General features: G+C 46.2%; 1 protein-coding gene and 1 pseudogene across 1 annotated transcript; one reads left to right on the top strand and one right to left on the bottom strand.

The window, feature by feature from the left end:
• Positions 1–423: 423 nt before the first annotated feature.
• Positions 424–19,906, bottom strand: Znf821 (zinc finger protein 821). Its single transcript, XM_051168689.1, has 9 exons — positions 19,633–19,906; positions 19,115–19,177; positions 17,326–17,439; positions 16,041–16,157; positions 7,596–7,721; positions 4,223–4,368; positions 3,649–3,753; positions 2,282–2,448; positions 424–1,518 (listed from the first exon to the last, which is right to left on the bottom strand). Exons 4-9 carry the CDS (start codon positions 16,078–16,080, stop codon positions 864–866), a joined length of 1,239 nt encoding a protein of 412 aa, XP_051024646.1. The 5' UTR covers positions 16,081–16,157; positions 17,326–17,439; positions 19,115–19,177; positions 19,633–19,906; the 3' UTR covers positions 424–863.
• LOC127209123 (60S ribosomal protein L23a-like) lies at positions 11,654–12,123 on the top strand (annotated as a pseudogene).
• Positions 19,907–21,842: the final 1,936 nt, after the last annotated feature.

Genomic DNA, 21,842 nt, shown 5'->3' with positions numbered 1-21,842 from the left:
ATGTCCCTGTTGCATTGGAAAAGGTCCACATTCCTGGTGTGGTTATTTTTCTAGCAACAAATTAACTAGGGCACATCCTTCTGGACCTCAAGCTCTATAAATATCCAAATTGTACATAAGCTTTGAGGCAGGCTAAGAAAAGGTCTATGCTTATTCTTGTACCAGCACAGAAACACAAATGAGCAGCTCTTGTCTCTTCCATACATACTATGGCAGCCAAACTGCAAGAGTGCCCAGTTGCTAGGATCTAGCCTTTGTCATGGGTGACCTGTCTCACCTAGCTCCAGCCCTTTCCTTGGAAGACCAACTTAGTTGAAGAGCACTCTGCCTCAGAAAAGAAAAGGTCATTAGAAGTCATTATCTAAGCTGGGTGTGGTGGCGCATGCCTTTAATCCCAGTCTGGTCTACAAAGCGAGTCCAGGACAGCCAGGGCTACACAGAGAAACCCTGTCTCCAGGGGGAAAAAAACCCCACTACTTAAAATATCCCCATCAAACTCTCTCCTACTACACATCACTAGATGAAACGAATGAGACTTAAAGAGCAAAGGGTCAGTAAAGATAAAATTAATTTATTTGCCCTCATAGCTTCATGGACTGTACTGGGTCCTACAGTCACATAACCCTGGCTTGCCACTGTTGGCTGAAAAGTCCAGGTTTCTGGAGTGCCTGCTCCCTTGTCCAGAGCTGCACTGATGCAGGTCCCTCCAGACCCCATCCTGTTCCCACATGCAGAGGGTGCACAGGTTTCCCTGCAACCAACCCGGACCTGCCTGTGGCAGCAAGGACTGTGGCCTCCTGGGTGCCCGCAGCACCAATCCTTGTGGGCTGGAGTGGATGGAAGGTCAGGCAGGAGGGTGTGGTTCAGTGCAGAGAGCTGCTGTTCTGTTCTTCAAAGGCCATTTTACCCAGCAGCTGGCTGTCCAGCTCTACCCCACTAACAGGCAGTGGGAAGAAGTTCATTTCGGCTGCTAAGGCTGCCATGGCAGAAGGGTCCTGACCGAACTGGGCTCGCAACATCATGTCCATTTTCTCCAGTCTCCTCTTGAGCCGCTTAGCCTCGCGCTCTCGAATGAGTCGGGCCTGCCGCTTCTCTGGGGTTTCATTGGCCCGCTTCAGCCTCATGGCCTCGCGGTCTCGCTGTAGCCGCCGAGCTCGCTGCTCATCTGTCTCCTGCATGCGCTGCAGGCGCTTGGCTTCACGGTCCCTCATTCGTCTCACCTCCCGCTCCTCTGGGGTCTCGTTGTCCCGCCGACTCTTCTTGGCTGTGCGTTCTCGTTCAAGTCGTTGTAGCCGTACTTCCAAAGGCTCATTCTGGCGACGGAGGGCCCACTTGCGTACACTTGGGGTCTGTGTCTCCAGTAGCTTACGGTAAGCAGCACAGTTGTTGCACACAAGCAGAATTCCAGCAGGGTACACTGGAGGACTACAGGCAATGTCCTTTCCTTCAGCACTGGAGGAGCCCTCACTGTGGACTTGGGGTAGGGATTCCATATTAAGTACTTCAGGAAGTTTCTCACTGGGAAGAAAAGATTTTCGACAGTGTAGTATTTCCCTGAGGCAAGCCTCAGCTATCTAGGTAACTGGCTCCTTAACCATTAGGCAAACTATTCAAGTCCCCCACTGTGAGGGTTGGTCTGCATGCTTGGGAGACCCCTTTCTCTTCTTTGGACTAAAGTAGATATACTAAGTTTTAAAGCCCACCTTGAATTAACAACTGAGCCACCTGCCATAAAAAACTACCCAGTATAACCGCTACAAGGCGAAGTCAGAATGCAGCTATGCTGACACTGCACGTCTCGGCCTATCGTGTGAGTGAAGAGGGTCAAGAGGTGGAAGTTTCCTTCACACAGACACAATTCACTGCCTTATTTCCTCCTGCGTGCCACTGCTCACCAAGAAAAGTAGCGTGTGCATTGTACAAACAAGGCAAAGGGATGAGGATGGTGTTCTAGGCTTCCTAGCACGCAGCTGAGCTTGCTCTCTGACCAGGTCTTCTCGGGGTACGGCAATTGCGGGTCTATCGTGATGAGTGGTCTTGCTTGTCTCTGCATCACTTTCTAGTTGGAAATATTCTGCTAGGGAAAGCAAAGCAATTCGTTTCCCTTGAGAGGTATCTACTGCACACTGCCTAGCCTGCCTCCTCATCTCCTTACTTGTATTTCCAGACTGTTCTATCGGCCCACTTGCATTACTCACATCTAGCCTTTCTTTTGACCTGGGAAAGCAGCATCTTATACCTAGTAACTTGCTGTTAGCACAAGGTTAGGTGTTCTACTAACCTGTTGAAAGTGGCATGGCTAGTAAAACGGGCTCCACACACAGCACAGTTAGACCGCTGGTCTTCCGAATGGATTAGGAGGTGGCGACCCAAAGACCCTGGGGAGCTAAGGGCCCGTCCACAGACAGGGCACATGTAACTCTTGGCACTCACCACTGCAGCAGTATGCTGTAAAACAAAGCCTTCAGGTGTCAATTTTGTGTTATCCAAGACAATCTGCACCCCTTCCTTCTCTTTACCTTAGACTGAGGCACTTGCAACTATCTCTTTAGCTCCTGGGAAAACCCCAGCCTGTTGTGTTAAGGATTTCTAGATGAGCCCAGCCATTAAGACCATCGCTCAGATTTTATCACCGTGAGTTCTGGCCATATTCTGGGACACATAAGTGGCTTGAAAAGCAGCCCGATTCCAGGCCCTCCTGAGAGCCTGAGGGGTTTGCACTCCTGGTGGTTTTGGCTTCCCTGCCTCATATTGTGCAGACACAAGTGCATTTTAAGAGTACAATGAAGGAGTTGGATGAGCATAGTGGTGTGTGACAGGTATTCACAGCCTGCTTCTCCTCGGTCTTCTTAAGAAATACTCCTAACAACCAACCGTCTTTATAGGCACAATCCATAAAGCTTTGGACAGCCTGGGCTGTGTACTGATGTCCACTCGGAATAGCTACACTCTTAGTTTTAGGGCAAAAAGTCTTATTTGTTTTCTTTGTACTTTCATTGGCCCCCTCAAAGTATGTCATTTGTTTTGCGTGCATGCCACAGTATGTGTATGTAGAGGTCAGAGGACAACAAGTGACAAATCAATTCTCTCCTTCCGGTCTCCTTCCTGGGGATTGTACTCAGGTCACACCAGGCTTCGTGGCAGGTGCCTTTACCACCAGAGCTATATTGTTGGCTCACATTGTGTATTTTTTTTTAATTATTATTTTATTTTATTTTTTGGTTTTTCAAGACAGGGTTTCTCTGTGTAGCTCTGGCTGTCCTGGACTCACTTTGTAGACCAGGCTGGCCTCGAACTCACAGCGATGCCTCTGCCTCCTGAGTGCTGGGATTAAAGGCGTGGGCCACCACTGCCTGGCTTCACATTATGTAATTTATGTTAGCCCTACCCCACCTTTAAAAGCCATCACTGTTAATAGAAGTAAGTTTCTATTTCTCTCCTGAATGTGTTGAATATTTTAGTAAAACAAGATCATGTTACTTATTTTCCACAGTGTATCTCTCTGGGAACTCAGAACCATTTTTTTTCTAAGATGCTCTGAGGGGTGGAATGGACCCTGTAGAACCCACAGCCAGAGGCAGGGCCACTGCAGCACCTAACCTCCGAGCTGCTGGCACTCAGTCCCAGGGCCCCCTCCTCATCCCATACCTGGTACACATGTGCAATCAGCTGCTCCCGACTCCCACAGTCTAGCTGGCAGAGGGGACACTGGCAGAGTTCAAGCAAGGGGTCAGAATTTAGGTTTTCTGTGACCTGCAAATCCACCAAACAGGTGTCATGAACACTCCTCACTAGTCTCTTCCCAGCACCCCCACCCCGCCCTTTCATAAGAGACCAATCCCATGTGTTAGTCTTGGGTTCCCACTGAGACTGAAGGGTAAAATATTGTCTTTAGTCTTCCAGGTTGTCTACCCTGAGGACACCATACTCTGCAGGGAAGGGATTAGCTCCCCTTCTGCATGCTCCATGCATGAATACACAGGAAATGATTTAGTTGGAAGCTGGTTCCACAGGACAGTCTGCCTGACTTAACCCTGAAAACACACTCCAGAGTGCTCCCTGGAGGAGTTCTCCCTTCCCTAAGGTGGCTGCTCTGCTTGGAAAGAAGTGAGAGCTTTTAGGGCTGCTGGGGTGGGGGTGGGAGCGAAAGCTGGCGTGAAGAGGGCTGCTGGGGTGGGGGTGGGAGCGAAAGCCGGCGTGAAGAGGGCTGCTGGTCACTTGCCTCATGCTCTACTTCATTCCCACTACCAACAGGCTGCTCTGCAGTCTCTAACTCTTTCTCCACTTTGACTACCCCACCATCTTCCTCTGATGTGTGGGAAGACACTTCGTCTTGCGTGGTCTCTTCTTCGTCACCTTCACTGTCACCTGGAACACATAAACTGGGTCACTTGTTCTGATTTTTACAGGAATACATCCTGAGGTGCTGTCCACTTGAGAGTTTGCAGCTATAATGAAAAAAACATTTTCAGACTTCAGGTAATACAGTTTGCATCAGTGCTTAGGGGCTACAAAGCAGGGCAAATGGAAGCCAGCTGTGACTACCACTCATTAGGCCATATGCATACTACAGGGAAAGTGGGAAGCAAACCTGCACTAAAAATGGTACCTAGCCTTCTACATTACCATAAAATAACTGTTGTTTATGAAACAGGTCTCACTATGTATTCAATTTCTGATCCTCCTGCCTGTTTCCCAACTGCTGTGATTATAGCCATGTACTGTCGTGCCTGGCAAAATAACTATTCTGAAGTCATGGTTCTCAAATATCTTACACTTGAGATCGTATCTCCCAAGCACACCACACCAAACTCACTCCCACAGCACAACCTGACTCAGCAATACTTCTTCCTGATTTTACTTACTTGTCTCTACAGCCACCTGCACAATTTCTCCATCTTGTCAGACAATTCTATCCCAATGCCACTAATCTCTTCTGTCACAACAGACGTCAATACACACTTCCAAAAAATAGCAACAGAATTTTAGTTCCTCTTATCAGTAAGGATATAAGAATAAACTAGTTTAAAATTATGTTAGTTTATAGGGAAAGGGCTATATATTACAGTGGAAAAATAAAATTAGCAACCTTGGGCAGTTTATTTTTATAGGGGTGGAAGGTGTCCAAGTTTATCCTCTCTCCTCTTCTCCCCTCACCCCCAACCCCTTATTACTGTGTTTCTGAAGATGGTTTTACTGTGCAACAAAGGCTGTTTTCAAGTGCATAGCCCTGCTACCCCAACCTCCCCAAGTGTCCACTCTGTTCTCTCTCTGACTGAGACAGAGTTTTTCTGTGTAGCCCTGGCTGGAAGTGCTGGGATCAAAGGCGTGTTCCACCTTTCTCCGCTGTCCACTCTGTACTTGATCCACTAGGTACTGCGTATTTTAAGCTAATAAAGCCATTGTCTCAGATGGCTCTTTGGCTTATCTAATGGATATCTAAGTGTGAAAGACGTGGGCGTGGAGGAGTGCCATTCTTCACTGCAGACAGAAGTACCTGGGTCTGTTTTAGTTTGGCAGGGAAGGATGTGGTTGTAGGCTAATCTGCCTGTGGCTATTGAATCTGCAAGGTTTGTGTGAGCTGATTTTGTCCTTCACTTGTAAAATAAAGGGGGGGGGGCGATGATTGGGGGGAGCAAAACCCAACAATAACAAATGAGGTTCAGAGTGGGTGCTTTAGAGGTCATGGAGGAAGCCATGCCTAATGGAAGCCATCAGCCGGTCAGGGGATAGCCCTCTCATTCCTGCTTGGACCCTGGACTGCTAGGGCTACCGAGAGTATCTCAGCATGCTCTGCATGTTCAGTGAGGCTCACATTCCCTACTGACAGTGCTAGTCATCTCCCTTCTGTCTTGCATAATTTCTCAATCTACAATACAAGGTCACTCTTTCTGGGCAACACTGGGCTAAATTTCCTTTACTGACACATTCCTACCAGATCACCTGCTGGAGGGTACATGTTAGATGTATCAGGCATGTGGTAGACTTCATTTGGGAGCTGAAAAGTATGGTATATTTTCGTTAAAGCTTTCTTTCACTTGAATCCACCTCAATTATGAAGGGTCGGCCCAGACTAAGTCATAACGTATTTTCTCACTAGAATCCAGTGTGGAACACTTGTAAGCATAGTCAAAGGCACTGCTGCATAAAATACACTTTTGTAGCCATGCATGGTTAGCTCACACCTTTAATCCCAGCACTCAGGAAGCAGAGGCAGGCAGATCGCTGTGAGTTCGAGGCCAGTCTGGTCTACAAAAGTAAGTCCAAGCTGGGCGGTGGTGGTGCACACCTTTAATCCCAGCACTTGGGGGGCAGAGGCAGGTGGCTCTCTGTGAGTTCAAGGCCAGCCTGGTCTACAAACGTGAGTCCAGGACAGCCAGGGTGACAGAGAAACCCTGTCTCAGGGAAAAAAAAAAAAAAGTGAGTCCAGGACTACCAATGCTACACAGAGAGGCCCTGTCTCAAAAATCCAAAAAAGAAAGAAAAGAAACAAGAACAAAAAAAGAAACTGGCTGGGCATGGTGGTGCATGCCTTTAATCCCAGCACTCAGGAGGAAGAGGTAGGTGCATTGATGTGAGTTTGAGACCAGCCTGGTCTACAAAATGAGTCCAGGACAGCCAAGGCTACACAGAGAAACCCTGTCTCGAAAAACAAAACAACAACAACACAAAAGAAACTGCTGTATATCTTGAAAATAAAATAGTAAAAATTTTAAAAAATTTGAAAAGATAGATGGAGCGATGCTGCCGTGTTTCATAAGATCCCTAGAGCTCTCGGGTTCGTTTCTTTGTGCCTGCCTGCTAAGATGTATGTGTTGTGTCTGTGTGCTTGCTGTTGCTTAAGTAATAGTTTAGGAAAAACTGTAGAACTCTGTACAGAGTTCAGAACAATATACTCTCTCTCTTCTCTTTGTTCTCCCCAAGATTTCAACTAGTTAAAAAAGCAAAACAAACCAAAAATCCCAGAGGTTTCACGATAAACTGACATCTAATAAAAAGCTGGTATCAAATGGTAAGATGAGGAAAGTGTAGACAGCCTTCTGGGAACTAACACAGCTTAGCATGTGCCTGTACAGGCAGGTCATGGAACACACAGCCTGCGGCCTCCACTTGCAAGACTTTTCTTTTTTTAATCTCCTAAACACAGAGATCTAGTATGGGCTTAGGTGTGGGAACCAGGACTTGAGCATTTTATGTGCTGCATAAGCCCACCACTAACAAATCTGTATGACAGTAAGGCCGGGACCTCAAGCAAACATTCATCAGTGCCACTCTTACATTTCATTAATTATAAATGAACAGACCTAAAGCAAGGTGGTTTTTTTTTTTTCTTTTTATTTGACCTGGCCCACAAGCTGCCTAAACACTGTCTGTCTTATAATGTCCTATCACAACCACCAGAAACCTGTCTGTATATGACACTGTGCCAATTACAACATGCCCACCTGTCCTCTCTCTGAAACATACGCAGACCCTGGAGACCCACACATCTTCTTAGATCTTCCTCCCAACCCCCACACACAATCCCCAGAGCACACACTCTGTTAGTTCTGCTCCCATTGCCCTGAGTCATTACCAGAAGGTGCAGAACTCACTGCTACTGGAGTCCTGATCTCTTAGTTGCTGGATAGCTTGTCGCTGACTGCCAAGGTCTCCAGGAAAATCCGTTTTCATCATCGCCTGTCGGGCTTGTTCCTCTAGCCCAGCAAATACTTGATCCCCTGGTGGTCACAAGGAAAAATAGTCAGGCCACCACTTGGGCAGTACAAGCCTAGGCAAACTAGTTTGAAGGTCAGACCATTCAAAAGGAGGAGACAGGTAGGTACCCTGTATAGATTCATTCATCTCCAAGGCATGCTGCTATCTCCAGCAGCTTCTGGGTGGAAGTGCTCTTCCTCAGCAGTTAGCGTATCTTAAATCCCCCTATTTTTGATCCCTGAAAAGGTGATTAATCACCACTTTACAAACTGAACTGCAGAATCTCAGTCCATTGCAGCCCTTCATCAGGACTGGGGAGACAGAGGGGTAAGAGGTGAAGCAGCGTGGTGGAGGCAGGGCAACAGACTGGCAAACGTCAATCATCTCAGCCTTGCTGTTTCACACCCAAATGCTTCAGGGAATCCTGAATAAATCTCCAATCCCATCTTTCTCCAACAGTCATCCCAAGCTATGTCCTGGCCATCCCTCCTGCCTTTCTCTAATGTCTGTCAGAGTTAGCATGAGAAACAGGGCTGGAAGTAACAGGTGGGAGGGGAAGGGAGAGTCCATCATATTCTCACTCACTGAAACCCATCCCTGAAGCACACCAGCTAATTCACAGCAAACGCTGCTTACAGTCTCCTTGGGGCAGCACGGCCTTTGTTTGTATATAAAGTGTCCAGAAGCCCTGACCAGTCCTGATTTTGCATTTACTTTTCTTTTTGTTTGTTTGTTTGTTTTGGTTTTTTGGCATTTACTTTTCATGAGCTCTGCCTGAGACCCATGTTACTGACGAATTAACCTGCAAGTGCTGTTTAATTTCCAGGAAACTAGACAGAGATAGAAAAGAGCGAAAGGCTTCTCTTACCTCAGAATGGAAACTACAAGCCCAATTCCCCAGCCAGCAAGAGGGAATAATAACAAAACCCAGTGAAATGTTTCTAGATCGGGCCCTTTCTTAACTGAAAGGGAAAGGACAGTATACAGGCTAAGACTGAGGGGAGACAGGACAATTATATGGTGGTAGTTCTTTTGGTGTGAAAGTTGATGAGGGGCACGGGGGGGGGGGGGGGGGAGGAGTCAGCTCCATGTGATTTACCTGGTCACTCATTCAGAAAACAATCCTTATTTGCTAGTAGTTTATTCAGCAAATAAACTATATGCTAAGCACTAAACACCAATTATAGTTACTATGTGGTATGTGCCAGTCCAGTCTTTATAAGTACTGTATGGATCTCACCTTAATTCTCTCTTTTAAAATTTAACTTTTTATTATTTGTGTGTAGTGAGGATTAGGTGTGCCACAGTAAATATATGGAGGACAGAGGACAAATCTGTGTGTCCTGGGGATTGAACACTGGTTATGATACTTACACAAGCCCTTTGCCCCTCTAGCATCTTGCTGGGCCCCTCACCTTGATTCTCTATAGGTAGGTACTCACCTACCTTCCTAACTACCATACACCTACACTACCTGCATGCAGTTAAAAAGATGACCACAGGCGATGCAAGGATGGCTCAACAGTAAAGTGTATTGCTCTTGCACAGTTTAGTTCCTAGTCATCATGTCAGAGGCTACAGATGCCTAGAACTCCAGCTTCAAGGAGAATAATGCCTCGGCCTCCACAAGTACCTGTACTCATGTGTTCATAAACACATAATTAAAAATAAATCTTACAGGGTTTCTCTGCATAGCCTTGGCTGTCCTGGACTCGCTTTGTAGACCAGGCTGGCCTCGAACTCACAGAGATCCGCCTGCCTCTGCCTCCCGAGTGCTGGGATTAAAGGCGTGTGCCACCACGCCCGGCAATAAATCATTTTTTAAAATGGAAGAAAACTAAGGTCTATGATAAAACAAAGTATTGAAGTCTACACGACTACAATATCTTCTCTGGGTCTCCCTTCCTCATCTATAGTATGTGTTTCTCTTGGGATAGGGGTTAAGATAAGGTCTTGTACATGCTAAAACATACTTTTAGCACTGAGCTATAACCCTAACCCCTAAAGTCCAGATTTCGCATGTGCTGCCACTGGCGGTATGAATTTCATGTTCCAGGGATCCAGTTAACAACAGACACTTCTCTCTGTGAGACGGAACAGCTCTGATCATAGCGCCGCTGTTACATTCACATCACGCAACAACCACTCAGACATCGCAATGTGTTTTTAAGGCCGCAGCGTCACAGAAGAAGGAAAGGCAGTTCTCATGCCATTGCCGTGAGTTGTCATGCCTGGATTACAGAGACTGACAGTGTGGCAACTGTGCCTCATCTTGTGGTAAGAATGGAGATGGAGATTATCAGAATGTAGTCCTAGGTACACAGGCTTCAAGAAAAGAAAAAACTAGTTCATTAAGGACTGTAGTCACATTTTTTTTGAGTGGTGGGATTAAAGGTACACAACACCTTGCCCAACCTGTGTTCGCATTTCTGAAGCAACACATGGACTATACGTCACTATAAGAGAGGGCACGGTGGTGGCGCACGCCTTTAATCCCAGCACTCAGGAGGCAGAGGCAGGCGGATCGCTGTGAGTTCGAGGCCAACCTGGTCTACAAAGCGAGTCCAGGACAGTGCTTCCTAATGCCTCTCTGCAGAAGTATTTCATTTATCCATATTGATGCCGCCAAAGCAGCAAAACCACCTGCAACAATACTCAGGTCCTCTACACTGGTTCAAGATTTCGGAGCTAAGGGTCAGAGATAGATCAGGTACTAAGGAATAAATTAAATATTGGCATGTACTGTGAATTGTAAATGTCAGTAATTCTCATCAATAAAACTTCAGGTTGTAAGGAAACTAGTTAGAATTATGACAGTGAAAGAAGTAAACAATAAAAAATGTCCCTGTCACACTGCACTAGTAGAAAGACATCTAAAAGGAAGCTGGAGAGATGGATGGCTCAGCAGTTATAGGCACTGACCATTCTTCCAGAGGACCCAGGTTTGATTCCCAGCACCCACATGGTGGCTCACAACCATCTATAAACTCTGGTTCCATGAGATTGCCCACTTTGGGCCTCCATAGCTACCAGGCACGTAAGGCAAAGCACTCATACACATTAAATTAAATTAAACCAAACTTTAAAAGGTAAAAGCAGATGATTCTTTCAAAATGAGCCAATATTTCAGTTTAATCTTTACCAACATGAACTCAGAATTCTATTAAGTTTAATTATTCCAGCCTTTACAGATCAGAATGGAGTCTCTTCATTGTGACTCTCCTAAGATTCTTGCTGGCAATCTCGGGGAACTTGGGTGATGCACACTTCCCTCCCCAAAGTAATTTTTTATTTAATCTACATTGGTATTTTGCCTGCATTTGTGAGAGAGTTGGATCCCTTGGAACTAGAGTTAGGAGAATATGGAGCTGCCATGTGGTTGCTGGGAATTGAACTTAGGTCTTCTGGAAGAACAACCAGTGTTCTTAACCACTGAACCATCTATCCAGCTCCAGTGAGGAAACTTGGGATACATACATTTTTTTCAGTAGTATAGAAATACTACTCTTTTATTCCATTACTGACTATGAAAAAGCTTAAAATAAATACTGTTCTTTAAGGCTGTTTCTATTTTAAATAGCACCATAAAACAATATGTATGTGTGTTTTTAAATCTTAAAGGTGATTTTATCAACCTTCCTAAAAAGAGTGAATGATTTTTCTAGTAGTTACTTCTCCCTCATCTCCACACCCAACTGTCTAGAGTTATTCTTTGGACAGAAGGTAGTGGAAGCTGCTGAAAATATGTTACCCTGGGGCTGGTGAGTTGGCTCAGTGGGTAAAGACACTTTCTACCATGTCTGAGTTCAATTCCTGAAACTTATACAGTTGAAAGACAGAGCCCACAGTTTGAAGCTATCCTGATTTTCATGGCGTGTGCTGTGGCATGCCCTCTCCATCTCATACACAAAATAAACAAATGTAAAAAATTTAAAAGTTATCCCTTTTTGCCAAGATGGCACCGAAAGCGAAGAAGGAATCTCCTGCCCCTCCCAAAGCCGAAGCCAAAGCAAAGGCCTTGAAAGCTAAGAAGGCAGTGCTGAAAGGCATCCACAGCCACAAGAAGAAGAAGAAGATCTGGACGTCACCCACCTTCTCGGGGCCCAAAACCCTGTGGCTCTGGAAGCAGCTCAAATACCCTCAAGAGCGCACCCAGGAGGAACAGGCTCGACCACTACGCCGTCATCACACTCCCCCTGACCACTGGGTCAGCCATGAAGAAAACAGAGGACAGCAACACACTATGTTCATTGTGGATGTCAGGGCTAAGAAGCACCAGATCAAACAGGCCGTGAAGAAACTCTGTGACATCTATGTGGCCAAAGTCAACACTCTGATATGGCCTGACGGAGAGAAAAGGCGTGTGTTTGACTGGCTCCTGATTATGATGCTCTGGATGTTGCCAACAAGATTGAGATCATCTAAACTGAGTCCAGCTGGCTAATTCTAAATACACACTTTTTTCACCATTAAAAAAAAGTTATATATCTTAATCCAAGTATGGTACATACAGATATTAGTGACTAAGAAATGTAGAATTACCTATTTTTGTAACAGAATTATTACTTCTATCTTCAGACTATTGGAGTGAATGAAAATGTTCTAGCTCCCAGATATTAGTGTACGGTCAACTTCTTATTAAATGTGTGTAATTATCTGCCTATCAATAGCCAAGCTTCACAATAAAATCCAGGTAGTCTCCTCTCTCACCTTTTCTTAGTACCATTTGGTAAGTGCAGTTCTGGGCTGCCTGAAATTACTCAGTTAGCACGTTCTCTAAGCAAGCAGATGTCTAGGAAAAACAGCAGCACTGGGAGGAGGCGCTTCAGATGCCTTCCCAGCTGGCACTCTTGAGGAGCCCGGTGCTGTCTCTGTGGGAGCAGCAGTTACACCCAGGAAAGCCGGCAGCACCAATGGCTTCTCAGAGAGCAAAGGATCTGGACATTTTACACCTGAAAAGCTTTCAGCTGCAGCTCTCCTGTCTCAGCATCTGCAACCTGAGAGCCAGTGTCTTGAGGAAAGCTTTTTTCTTGGTGTCTTCCTTGATCCCAGCAGCGAACTATGAGTATACAAAAGACTGTATTTTCAAGTTCTCCACACAGTTGGCAGACTTGTACTCAGAAAGGGGAGACGTGGGAAAACAGGTAAGGCAGGTCTAAAACACAAGGTTTCAACTCAGCAGTAGCTCCTTTATAACAAGTAATTCTGGGTTTTCACTCTAAAATTTTGCATTGAGTATACTAAGGAGAAGGGACTGGGCTATCTGGATGATTTAGATATGAAAACTGAGTAAACAGCCTGCCACTGGTTTCAGAGGACCCAGTGTGATTCCCAGTACCCACATGGTGGCCCACAACCATCTGTAACTCAGAGGCTGGAGAAATGGCTCAGTGATTAAGAGCACTGGCTGGTTCGATCCGAACACCTACTGTTTGCAATCCTCTTCTGGCATCTGTGGGCATCAGATATACATATGGTACAGACATACACACAAAATACCCATACACATAAATAAAATATGAAAAGTAAAAGATAGGGACTCAAGTATTTCAACTCCAGTACCAGCCCAGTTTGTTTTGGCGTTGGCTGTCTTTGGTGGGAGGAGATTTAACTGACAGATATAAGCTATGTAGACATAGGCACAGGTGACTCAAGCTTTGCTGGTTCCCTGGCTTTCCTACAATTGTGCTGTCACCCTACAAGCTACTCTACTCTGGGAACCCTGTGGTGGGTGATTTATATGGGACATACCTCCTCTGTCCTCTTTACATTAGGCACATCACATCTGTTTCAGCAGCGACTTCTAAATCTCCCTAAATCACTCACCTTTATAGTAAGCAGTCTTGGAACTCTACCTAGCCCAGAATAACAACTGGAAGCACCCAACTGGTTCTAATTTATTCAACATTTCTAGGACTTAAACAATGATTATATATGAAGGTTTGCACCCAACATCATAAATGAAAGATGTCAAAGCTATCATAACTTTTTTGGTCACACTGTTGTCAATAACATTCAGTCATCTTAATTTCTTGCATAATGAATCAATCCTCTTTAATATTTTACTTATTGATTGCTTTTTAAAAAAGCCTTACAGGGTGGGGCTATAGCTGGGTGGTAGGGTATCTGTCCACCATGTGATAGGCCCTTCACAGAAAGATCATGTAGACCTCTGTGTTTTCTTCATCTGTTGCTGTACTGTACTTTATTTAATTAGTTCTTTATAATTGTCACTTATCTATTTTATGAACATTCTGTTAACAATGCTTCTCTAAGCCAGGCATGGTGGCACACGCCTTTAATCCCAGCACTTGGGAGGCAGAGGCAGGTGGATTGCTGAGTTCAAGGCCAGCCTGGTCTACAAGTAAATCCATGACAGTCAAGGCTACACAGAGAAACCTTGTCTTGAGCCCACCCCCACACCCCACCCCTTCCCAAAAAAAGAATGCTTCTCTATCCAGATTACAGGAAAATGGCTAGTTATCACAAATCTAATAGTAACTAATTATTTTGTTTGGTGTGTGTATATGTGCACATATGTCAATGCCAGAGGTCAATGTCTTCTCTTTTGCTCTCTATCTTATTTTTTTTGAACACGGTATTTCACTGAAAGTAAAGCTTACTCTGTTAGCCAGACTTTCTGGGCATCAAGTCTCCAGAATCCTCCTGTCTCGGTCCTCTCCCTAGCACTGGGACTGCAAATTTAGACCACTATACCTACATTTGTTGTTGTTATTGAATGCATTATGTTTGTGTGTATGAGAGAGTGAGAAAGAGCAAGTAGTGAGCATGTATGGAGGCTAACGGACAACTTGCAGGAGCTGGTTCTTTCCTCCTACCATGTTGGTCCCAGGGATCCAACTCAGGTTGTCAGCATTCAAAGAAGGTCACCTGTTGAGCCATCTCATTGATTTTTTTCATCTCATTTTTTTTTTAAACTTTATTTTTATGTGCACTGGTCTTTTACCTGCATGTACATCTGTGTGAGGGTGTCAGATTGCCCTGGAACTGGATTGGAGACAGTTGTGAGCTGCCATATGGGTGCTGGGAATTGAACCTGGGTCCTCTGGAAGAGCAACCAGTGCTCTTAACCGCTGAGCCATCTCTCCAGCCCCTCTCATCTCATTTTTGGTTTTGTTTTTAATTATTTTATTTTTATTCACTTGGGTTCAGGTCCTCGTGCTTGTACAACAAGCACTTTGCCCACTGAGTCATCTCCTCCCAGCTCTTGTTTTGATTTTGGTTTTTGTTGCTGTTTCTCACTATGTAGGAGGGACACCCCTGACACACCCTGGGTCTGCGCAGCTTTCCTTGGCTGAGGAAGGAGATTCCACAACCCACCTCACATCCTTGACTCTAAAGCCAGAACTCCATGGCCAGAGCCTCCAAGTTCTGCTGCCTGATGGGGCTAGAACTTGACTCCTTGTCCAGTTACATTGGTATCAGCTTCCTGTTGTTGATTTCCTACACTGCTTAGGATTTTCTTTAGTTCTTTTTCAAAAGTTGGAAATTTAGCTGGATGGGGTCTTACTCTGAGGTCACATAGCCTGAGACTTTGGACAAATAAAACTTCTGCTTGAGAATAAATTAATAAAAAAAAAAAAAACCAAAAAACAAAAAACATCTGCTTGCAGAGCTGGGCATGGTGGCGTATACCTTTAATCCTAGCACTCAGGAGGCGAAGGCAGGCTGTGAGTTCAAGGCCAGCCTGGTCGACAAAGAGAGTTCTAGGATAGCTAGGGCTATTACATAGAGAAACCCTGTCTTCAAAAACCAAACCAAACCAAACATCACTTCTGCTTGCTAGAAGTCTCCCTCTTCTCTAACAGATCATATGCACTCTTTTTTCTTTTCGTACAAATCCACCTTTCACCCTCTAAGGCCCAGGTTGAGTTCACAGTCTAGGGCCTCTTCCATCAGGCATTCCGTTGTTACTCGGGTCAGCGAAACTACCCTAACTACTTTTAACTTCTGGGATACACAGTATGTAGGGCACCTATTTGGCATATAGCAGCTGGTATTTTTATGTTTCTTCTGTGCGTATGTGTAGCTGCATTACAGTTTACTTATGTTATATTGTTTTATAGTCTTGAAACCTAGTATATTTTCACAAAACAAATTTCCTATAATGGTTAATATATTATAATGAATCTAATGCATATACCCCCTTGGACAAGTTGGACATCACTCCAGTAACTTCACACTTCAAATCCATATATGGAAACCTTTAACCCTTTTCTCTCCCCCACAAATGAGTGTGAGCTTCTCACCCTAAATTTAGGTTTCTCTTTTATCCCAACCCGCAACTGCCCAGGTTCCAAAAGAAAAAGCCCAGTACTCACAGTGAACTTTATTTGGATTTGTCTGCTTCCTACGGGACATGTTTCCCTGATCCAAAAGCTCTGCTCGTCCCCAGCTTCACCACTGGATATGTCACCACCTCCTTGTAAGGTACTGACCTGCAAAAACAAACAAACAAAAAATTTAAATGATATTGTTAGACTGTTATTCTCCCCAGAAATTACAAATGAGAAGAGTATATAAATCTCAAGCACCATGTCAAGGTCCCAAGAAGCTTAAGAGACTTCTTTTTAGAGGACTTATGAGATTTTTTCTCTAAAGCTGTCTTTGGAATGCAGACTACTACTACTGATCACAGTCAAGGTCACAGGACAGAAAGGGACGCAAACCCAGGCAATCAAGGTTAGAAGTACTGTGAGCTGAAGGGATTGCTTCTACAGATGTGAGACAAAGTAAAAAGATGACCAAGACTGTAGTCGCTGCAAATGGAAGCCAAGGCCTGCAGTCGGTACCTCTAGTTCTCTAAGAGGTAATGCTGAGAGGTAGCAAAGGCGTCGCGTATTGGCAACGCAGGCGCACTAGCAGGCACCTATATGACAGCACAAGAGCAAATCAAACTTCACCACTTGGGACAGGCTCTCGCACAAGAGTAGGTGGCGTTCGCACTGTGGAGTGCTAATCCAATCTCCCCATGTGGAACACCAGCTGGCCCTGCTCCTTTGCTCTGGAGAGGTGGTCAAAGATCATAATTTCATAGCCTCGTCTCAATCCTGCTATGTAGCAAGGAGACCAGGGAGGAATAAAGAGAAAAGCTCCCTGTAGAAGAGCGGCAGAGATGTGCGTCCGTCTGCCCCCCTCACAATCAGCCAGCAAACTCTTAAGCCCGGGGCTTCCTTGTTAACTGCGAGACTGCTGTAGCCACAGCATGGTAAGAGACTGTGAGGTGGATCAGCTGCAGAAGCCGTGGCCTTTTCTTTACAAGGCAGAGTGAGGCCTGGGGATGTGAAACAGCAGCAGAGCACTGGGCCTAGCACATGTCAGGCCCTGGGTTCAATTCCCGACACCACCAAACAAGACAGATAAACATATACCAGAGTGAACAAATAGAAAATCAAAAGAGGGAAGTAATCACTCTCCATTTCCTTTCAGTTCCTGCCTTCTTAAATTGGACTCGCATATAGAAATATAGAGTTTACTGCTTTAAGAGAAACTACTAGTTGTACTGTGCATTCCAGTTAATGAAAACTCACCTGCTAATGCCAACTAAACTCCTCTATGTAGCTAGAAAGGCCCTCAAACCTGTAATCAAACCCTGCCTCCCCTTACCAAAAGAAAGAAACCGCAAATGGCAAAGACAGGCCTCCACAGGAAGTGGCAAAGGAAGCAGCTTTCAGGCAGTCTTCTATCATATCTGCATACCAAACACAGTTCTTTTCAGACCTTCAATTAAAAAAAAGAAAAAAAAAAAGAAAAATAATTCCTAATATGTACAATAGAAAAAAACAATTTTAGAGAGCAGCAAGTTGATGTCTAATACAAAGGGTATCTATTCTGATTTGGTTTGGTTTTTCAAGACAGGGTTTCTCTGTGTAGCCCTGGCTGTCCTGAACTCACTTTGTAGTCCAGGCCTCAAACTTACAAGAGATCCACCTGCCTCTGCCTCCCGAGTGCTGGGATTAGAGGTGTGTGCCACTGTGCCCAGCCTTCTCTCTGTTTTTCTTGGAAACACAAGTCTCGTGTATCCTTAGTTGGTATTCAACTGGATAAGTAACCGAGTGACCATGAAATTCTGATATTCTGTCTCAGGAGAGTACAGGTGAGTGCCTCCATAGCAGTTCTACATGGCGCTGGGGACTGAACCTAAAGCTTTGTGCATGCCAGGCAGAACTCTGTGCATAACGGGCAAGCACTCTACCCACTAAGCTAACATTCCCAGTTGCAAGGGGTGGTCACTCTTCTCTGTCCTCTCTCCCCTTAAACTCCTGGACTCAGTGACCATCTGGCCTCAGCCCTCTGACTAGTGGGATTAGAGGTGTACATCCCTTCTAGTGATTTTAGGACAAGCTGTGACTCAACAGTATACTTTAGTTCTTCTGTCTGTGGAGTCCCAAAGTGGAAAGCTGAGTGAGGTGTAGGTTGTCTTGTTTTTCTATGCTTCTCTATTGTATAACAAAAAACCAAAGGAAATCTCATCTACGCTTATTCCCATGAAGATCAGGAATCAGAGCTATGAGATTGCGATACTAAAGTCTGTTTGAAGGAGTGCCAAGTAACTTGACGCAGGCTCTATTTAGATCATCTTGGCAAGCCAACACTTCAATGCTAAAGCGACAGGGCAGAGAGACGGAAATGCTGCGCTGCATATCCAGAAAGGCAGCAGCATCCACTGCTTCTCACGATCCTCCTAGTGGCCTAATGAGGAACTGACCAGATGGTACCTCCTGGGACTTCACACCTGAGAGATCAAGGGAAAATAAACACACATCCTCCCCTCTCACAAAACAAAGCCAAGCCACAATAATTAAAACACACACTAGAAGAGAAAGTCCAGAGGAGGGGGGAAACACTTAAAAATAAATAAGGAAGCAGACAAATGGCACTGGGAGGGCACACCTGACCCAAACGACAGGGTCTCTGTGGTTAGTTTTATAAGTGGCAACCCTATTAAAACAAATCAAAAGGTACACAAGGCCACTTGGTCCCCTTTTGCTTTCAGCACTGCCCGAATGTGAAACTTAAGCTAGGAATGTAACTGGAGAGCTGGATAGCTAGCTGCCTAAACATCTTCAGCTGGGAGGAAATTGGGGAGACCGGTAAACTGAGGTTCAGACCTACGAGGGATGCTACTTTTAAAGAGAGCTTTTTTATTTTATTTTATTTTTTTTTGGTCAAATAAAAAGTGTCCTTGGGAGGGTGCACTGGCCCCCTTCATCCCTGCCTCTGCTCTCTCACAGGTGTTAGGATGCAGCTTTCAGGGCACACTATAGATAGATAGATAGATAGAGAGAGAGAGAGAGAGAGAGAGAGAGAGAGAGAGAGAGTGAGTGTGTGTGTGTGTGTGTGTGTGTGTGTGTGTGTGTAAGGCCAGTCTGAAGCAAAAAGGATGCATGCCCACCTCCAACTCTGGTGAGGTTCCCACGGAGCAAAGTAAACTCGCCTGAATCCGAGTGATGTGAATCTGCGGAAAGGGAGAGAAGAAAGGCGGTCATACATTCGGTTCACTGTCCCCGGGTCCTCTCGGGTGCTGGCTGGGGCTCCGGTGTGCCATCAGTTGAGATGGTCCCTTTGGCATTTTCGAGCAGGGGCACAGGTAATTCCCAGGTAACAGACTGGAGCCAGAGGTCTCCCGAGTCGTCTCAGACCAACCCTTAGACCACTTAGCCTTCTCCGAAATCTAAATTTAGTAGCTCCTCGGTCCGCCCGCGCCAGGACCGCCCGGGCCCCCCGCCCCGTCCGCTCTCCCACGCCCATCCTCCCCTCCCCCAGCTCCACCCCAGCCTGTCAGACGCCAGCCCGCGAGGCCCTCACCCAGCCGCCGCAGCACCCAGCTCGCCCCTCCCCAAGAGCGGGCAGACAAAAGGCGGGCGGCGGGCGCTACCCGGGCAGCTGGCTCCTGGCGCGGGGGCGCTTTACCCGCAGCCTCCGCGCTCCGCGTCTCGGGCCCCGCCTCCGGACAGACAGACCGCGGGACAATGGGCCCGGGCTGCAGCTCGCGCTGGCCCGGCCGAGGCTCCCTGGGACCCGGACCCGGCGGGCAGAGGGTGGCAGCGCGCCGGGCCGGCGGCGGGTAGGCGAGGGGCCGCGCGGCAGACAGACAAAGCCAACAGCAGACAGACAGACGGAGGGGGAAAAAGATGGCGACGCGGATGACGGGAGCGCGCGGCTCGCGCTCTCGCATCGAGTAGGGCGCGTGCCGGAACCTCACCTCTCTCCTCCCGCCGCCGCCGCCCCGACCCCTCCCGGCTCCCCAGGCGCGCGCCTGGCGTTGTGGGCGGGGCCTCAGGGAAAGGGTCCGGGAAGGCGGGACTTAGGGAGCATCCAATCGCCGGCGTTCCAGAGGGGCCCCGCCCGCGTCCTGGCACAGGAGACCCCCTGTTGAGCACCTCTTCAGGCTTTCGGTGGTACCCTCAGTCCCTCCGCGCCCCTTTTAGGGTGGTGAACTCCACTCAGCTGTCATCGCCCCTGGTTTCCTATCCCAACATTGAGTTCAGCCACAGAACCCACATTCCCCGACCACAGCTCCACCGCAGGCTTCCCCTTCTCCGTAGCCATACCTGGGCCACCCGCCCCATAGTCCCAAGCGCTCTTTACTCTCACATGCCCTACAGATTCTTCAGCGCCCCGAGGCATTTAATGTGACGAAAGAGGGCCCACAGCATCTGTGGGAGGGACTAAGTTCAGCTGTCAGGACCTCAGACTCGAAAAATGGTTAGATTTATTTGAGGTGTTTAATTTTCCCTCTGGTCCTCGACACAGGATGTAGGTAACTTGTGGTCCTCATTGCTATCTAAAAGGTATTTGGAAAGGTTGAGAGTGGCTGGACTTCCTTCTAAGGCGACTCCTGTTACTGTCCCCTTCTTTACTTCCCTTGCCCTCATTCTCCAGGTGAAAAACCCAAAGTCACTTCTGAAGTCTCTCTTACTTGGAGAAGTAGAGAGTGACATGGAAAGAAAAGCCCTTGTTTTAGAAGGCCCAGCTTTCAGTCCTAGCTCTGCCAGTGACCAGTCTGTTCACTTTGACCAGTCACTTCCCTGTTCTGGGCCTTTTTCTCTCAGTTGTGCTGCATACAATCTCTGAAAGCCCTGTTCAAGTTCTCTTATGATTCCTGGCTTCACAAAGGCAGAACTAATGAGGGTGCTGACTCTTCCTGATAAAACAAGTTGAAACTTTGTTGCAAATTCTTCCTTCTTGAAATCTCAAACGAGATACTTTGTAGATATCTTGTGTAGAATGCTCCAGGATGGCGGAACAGAAGAATCTTGGTCCTTGACTGTAGATAAATCAATCTCTCTCTCTCTCTCTCTCTCTCTCTCTCTCTCTCTCTCTCTCTCTCTCTCTCTCTCCTCTCTCTCTCTCTCCTCTCTCTCTCCTCCTCCTCCTCCTCCTCCTCCTCCCCCCTCTCTCTCAGTCAATAAAATATTTCAAATCCAAGAATTTGATTTGTACACATGCCGAGGAAATGAAACATTTTCACCAAACTAGCTTTTAGACTATTTGTGTATGACTAAAATCTGAAATAACATTAACCATAAGAACCCAGTAATTCTTGATAACCTAGGTTTAGAGATGCAATGTGGCTTTGCTGTATCACTTTGAAACTGACCTGACATTTTCAACAAGAAAATAGCTGACTAATAAAATTAGCTTCTGCTCTCTTACTTCTTACTCAGCTTTCCACTCTTCCTCAGTTTCTGTCTCTGTCCCTCTCTTTCTCTCTCTGGGGTACTCCTTCCCACTTTCTTTCTCCCTCCCCCCATGCTCACTTAATAACCCTCATATAATCTAAAAACTAAAAAATAAAAGTAAAAATTAGCTTCCAAAGAAATGTCTTGAGTTATTAAATTATTGTTATTACTATTATTTGTTTTTGTTTTTCAAGACAGGGTTTCTCTGTGTCACCCTGGCTGTCCTAGACTCACTTTGTAGACCAAGCTGGCCTGGAACTTACTGAGATCCACTTGCCTCTGCCTCCTGAGTGCTGGGATCAAAGGCATGTGCCACCACCCCCGGCTACATTGTTATTAAATTATTGTGTACCATTGGGCAGCTTAGATGCGGTGGGTAGACAAGACCTGGGTTCATTCCCCCAGAAATTGTGTGTGGGGGTGCTGGGCTGCTTATGA

This window comes from Acomys russatus, chromosome 26, assembly GCF_903995435.1.
Source record: "Acomys russatus chromosome 26, mAcoRus1.1, whole genome shotgun sequence".
Taxonomy (NCBI): Eukaryota; Metazoa; Chordata; class Mammalia; order Rodentia; family Muridae; genus Acomys; species Acomys russatus.
Note: the sequence above shows the minus strand (reverse complement) of the source record. Positions and strands in the feature narration are given on the sequence as shown.

What these genes read in the sequence shown, in the direction of transcription:
- Znf821 (XM_051168689.1), bottom strand. Translation starts at nt 16,080, where the DNA reads ATGTCCCGTAGGAAGCAGACAAATCCAAATAAAGTTCACT. An exon ending in AAATCCAAATAAAGTTCACT is followed by an intron (nt 7,722 to 16,040) that starts GTGAGTACTGGG and finishes TGTGACCACCAG; the next exon opens with GGGATCAAGTATTTGCTGGG. An exon ending in GGAATGAAGTAGAGCATGAG is followed by an intron (nt 3,754 to 4,222) that starts GCAAGTGACCAG and finishes GTGGATTTGCAG; the next exon opens with GTCACAGAAAACCTAAATTC.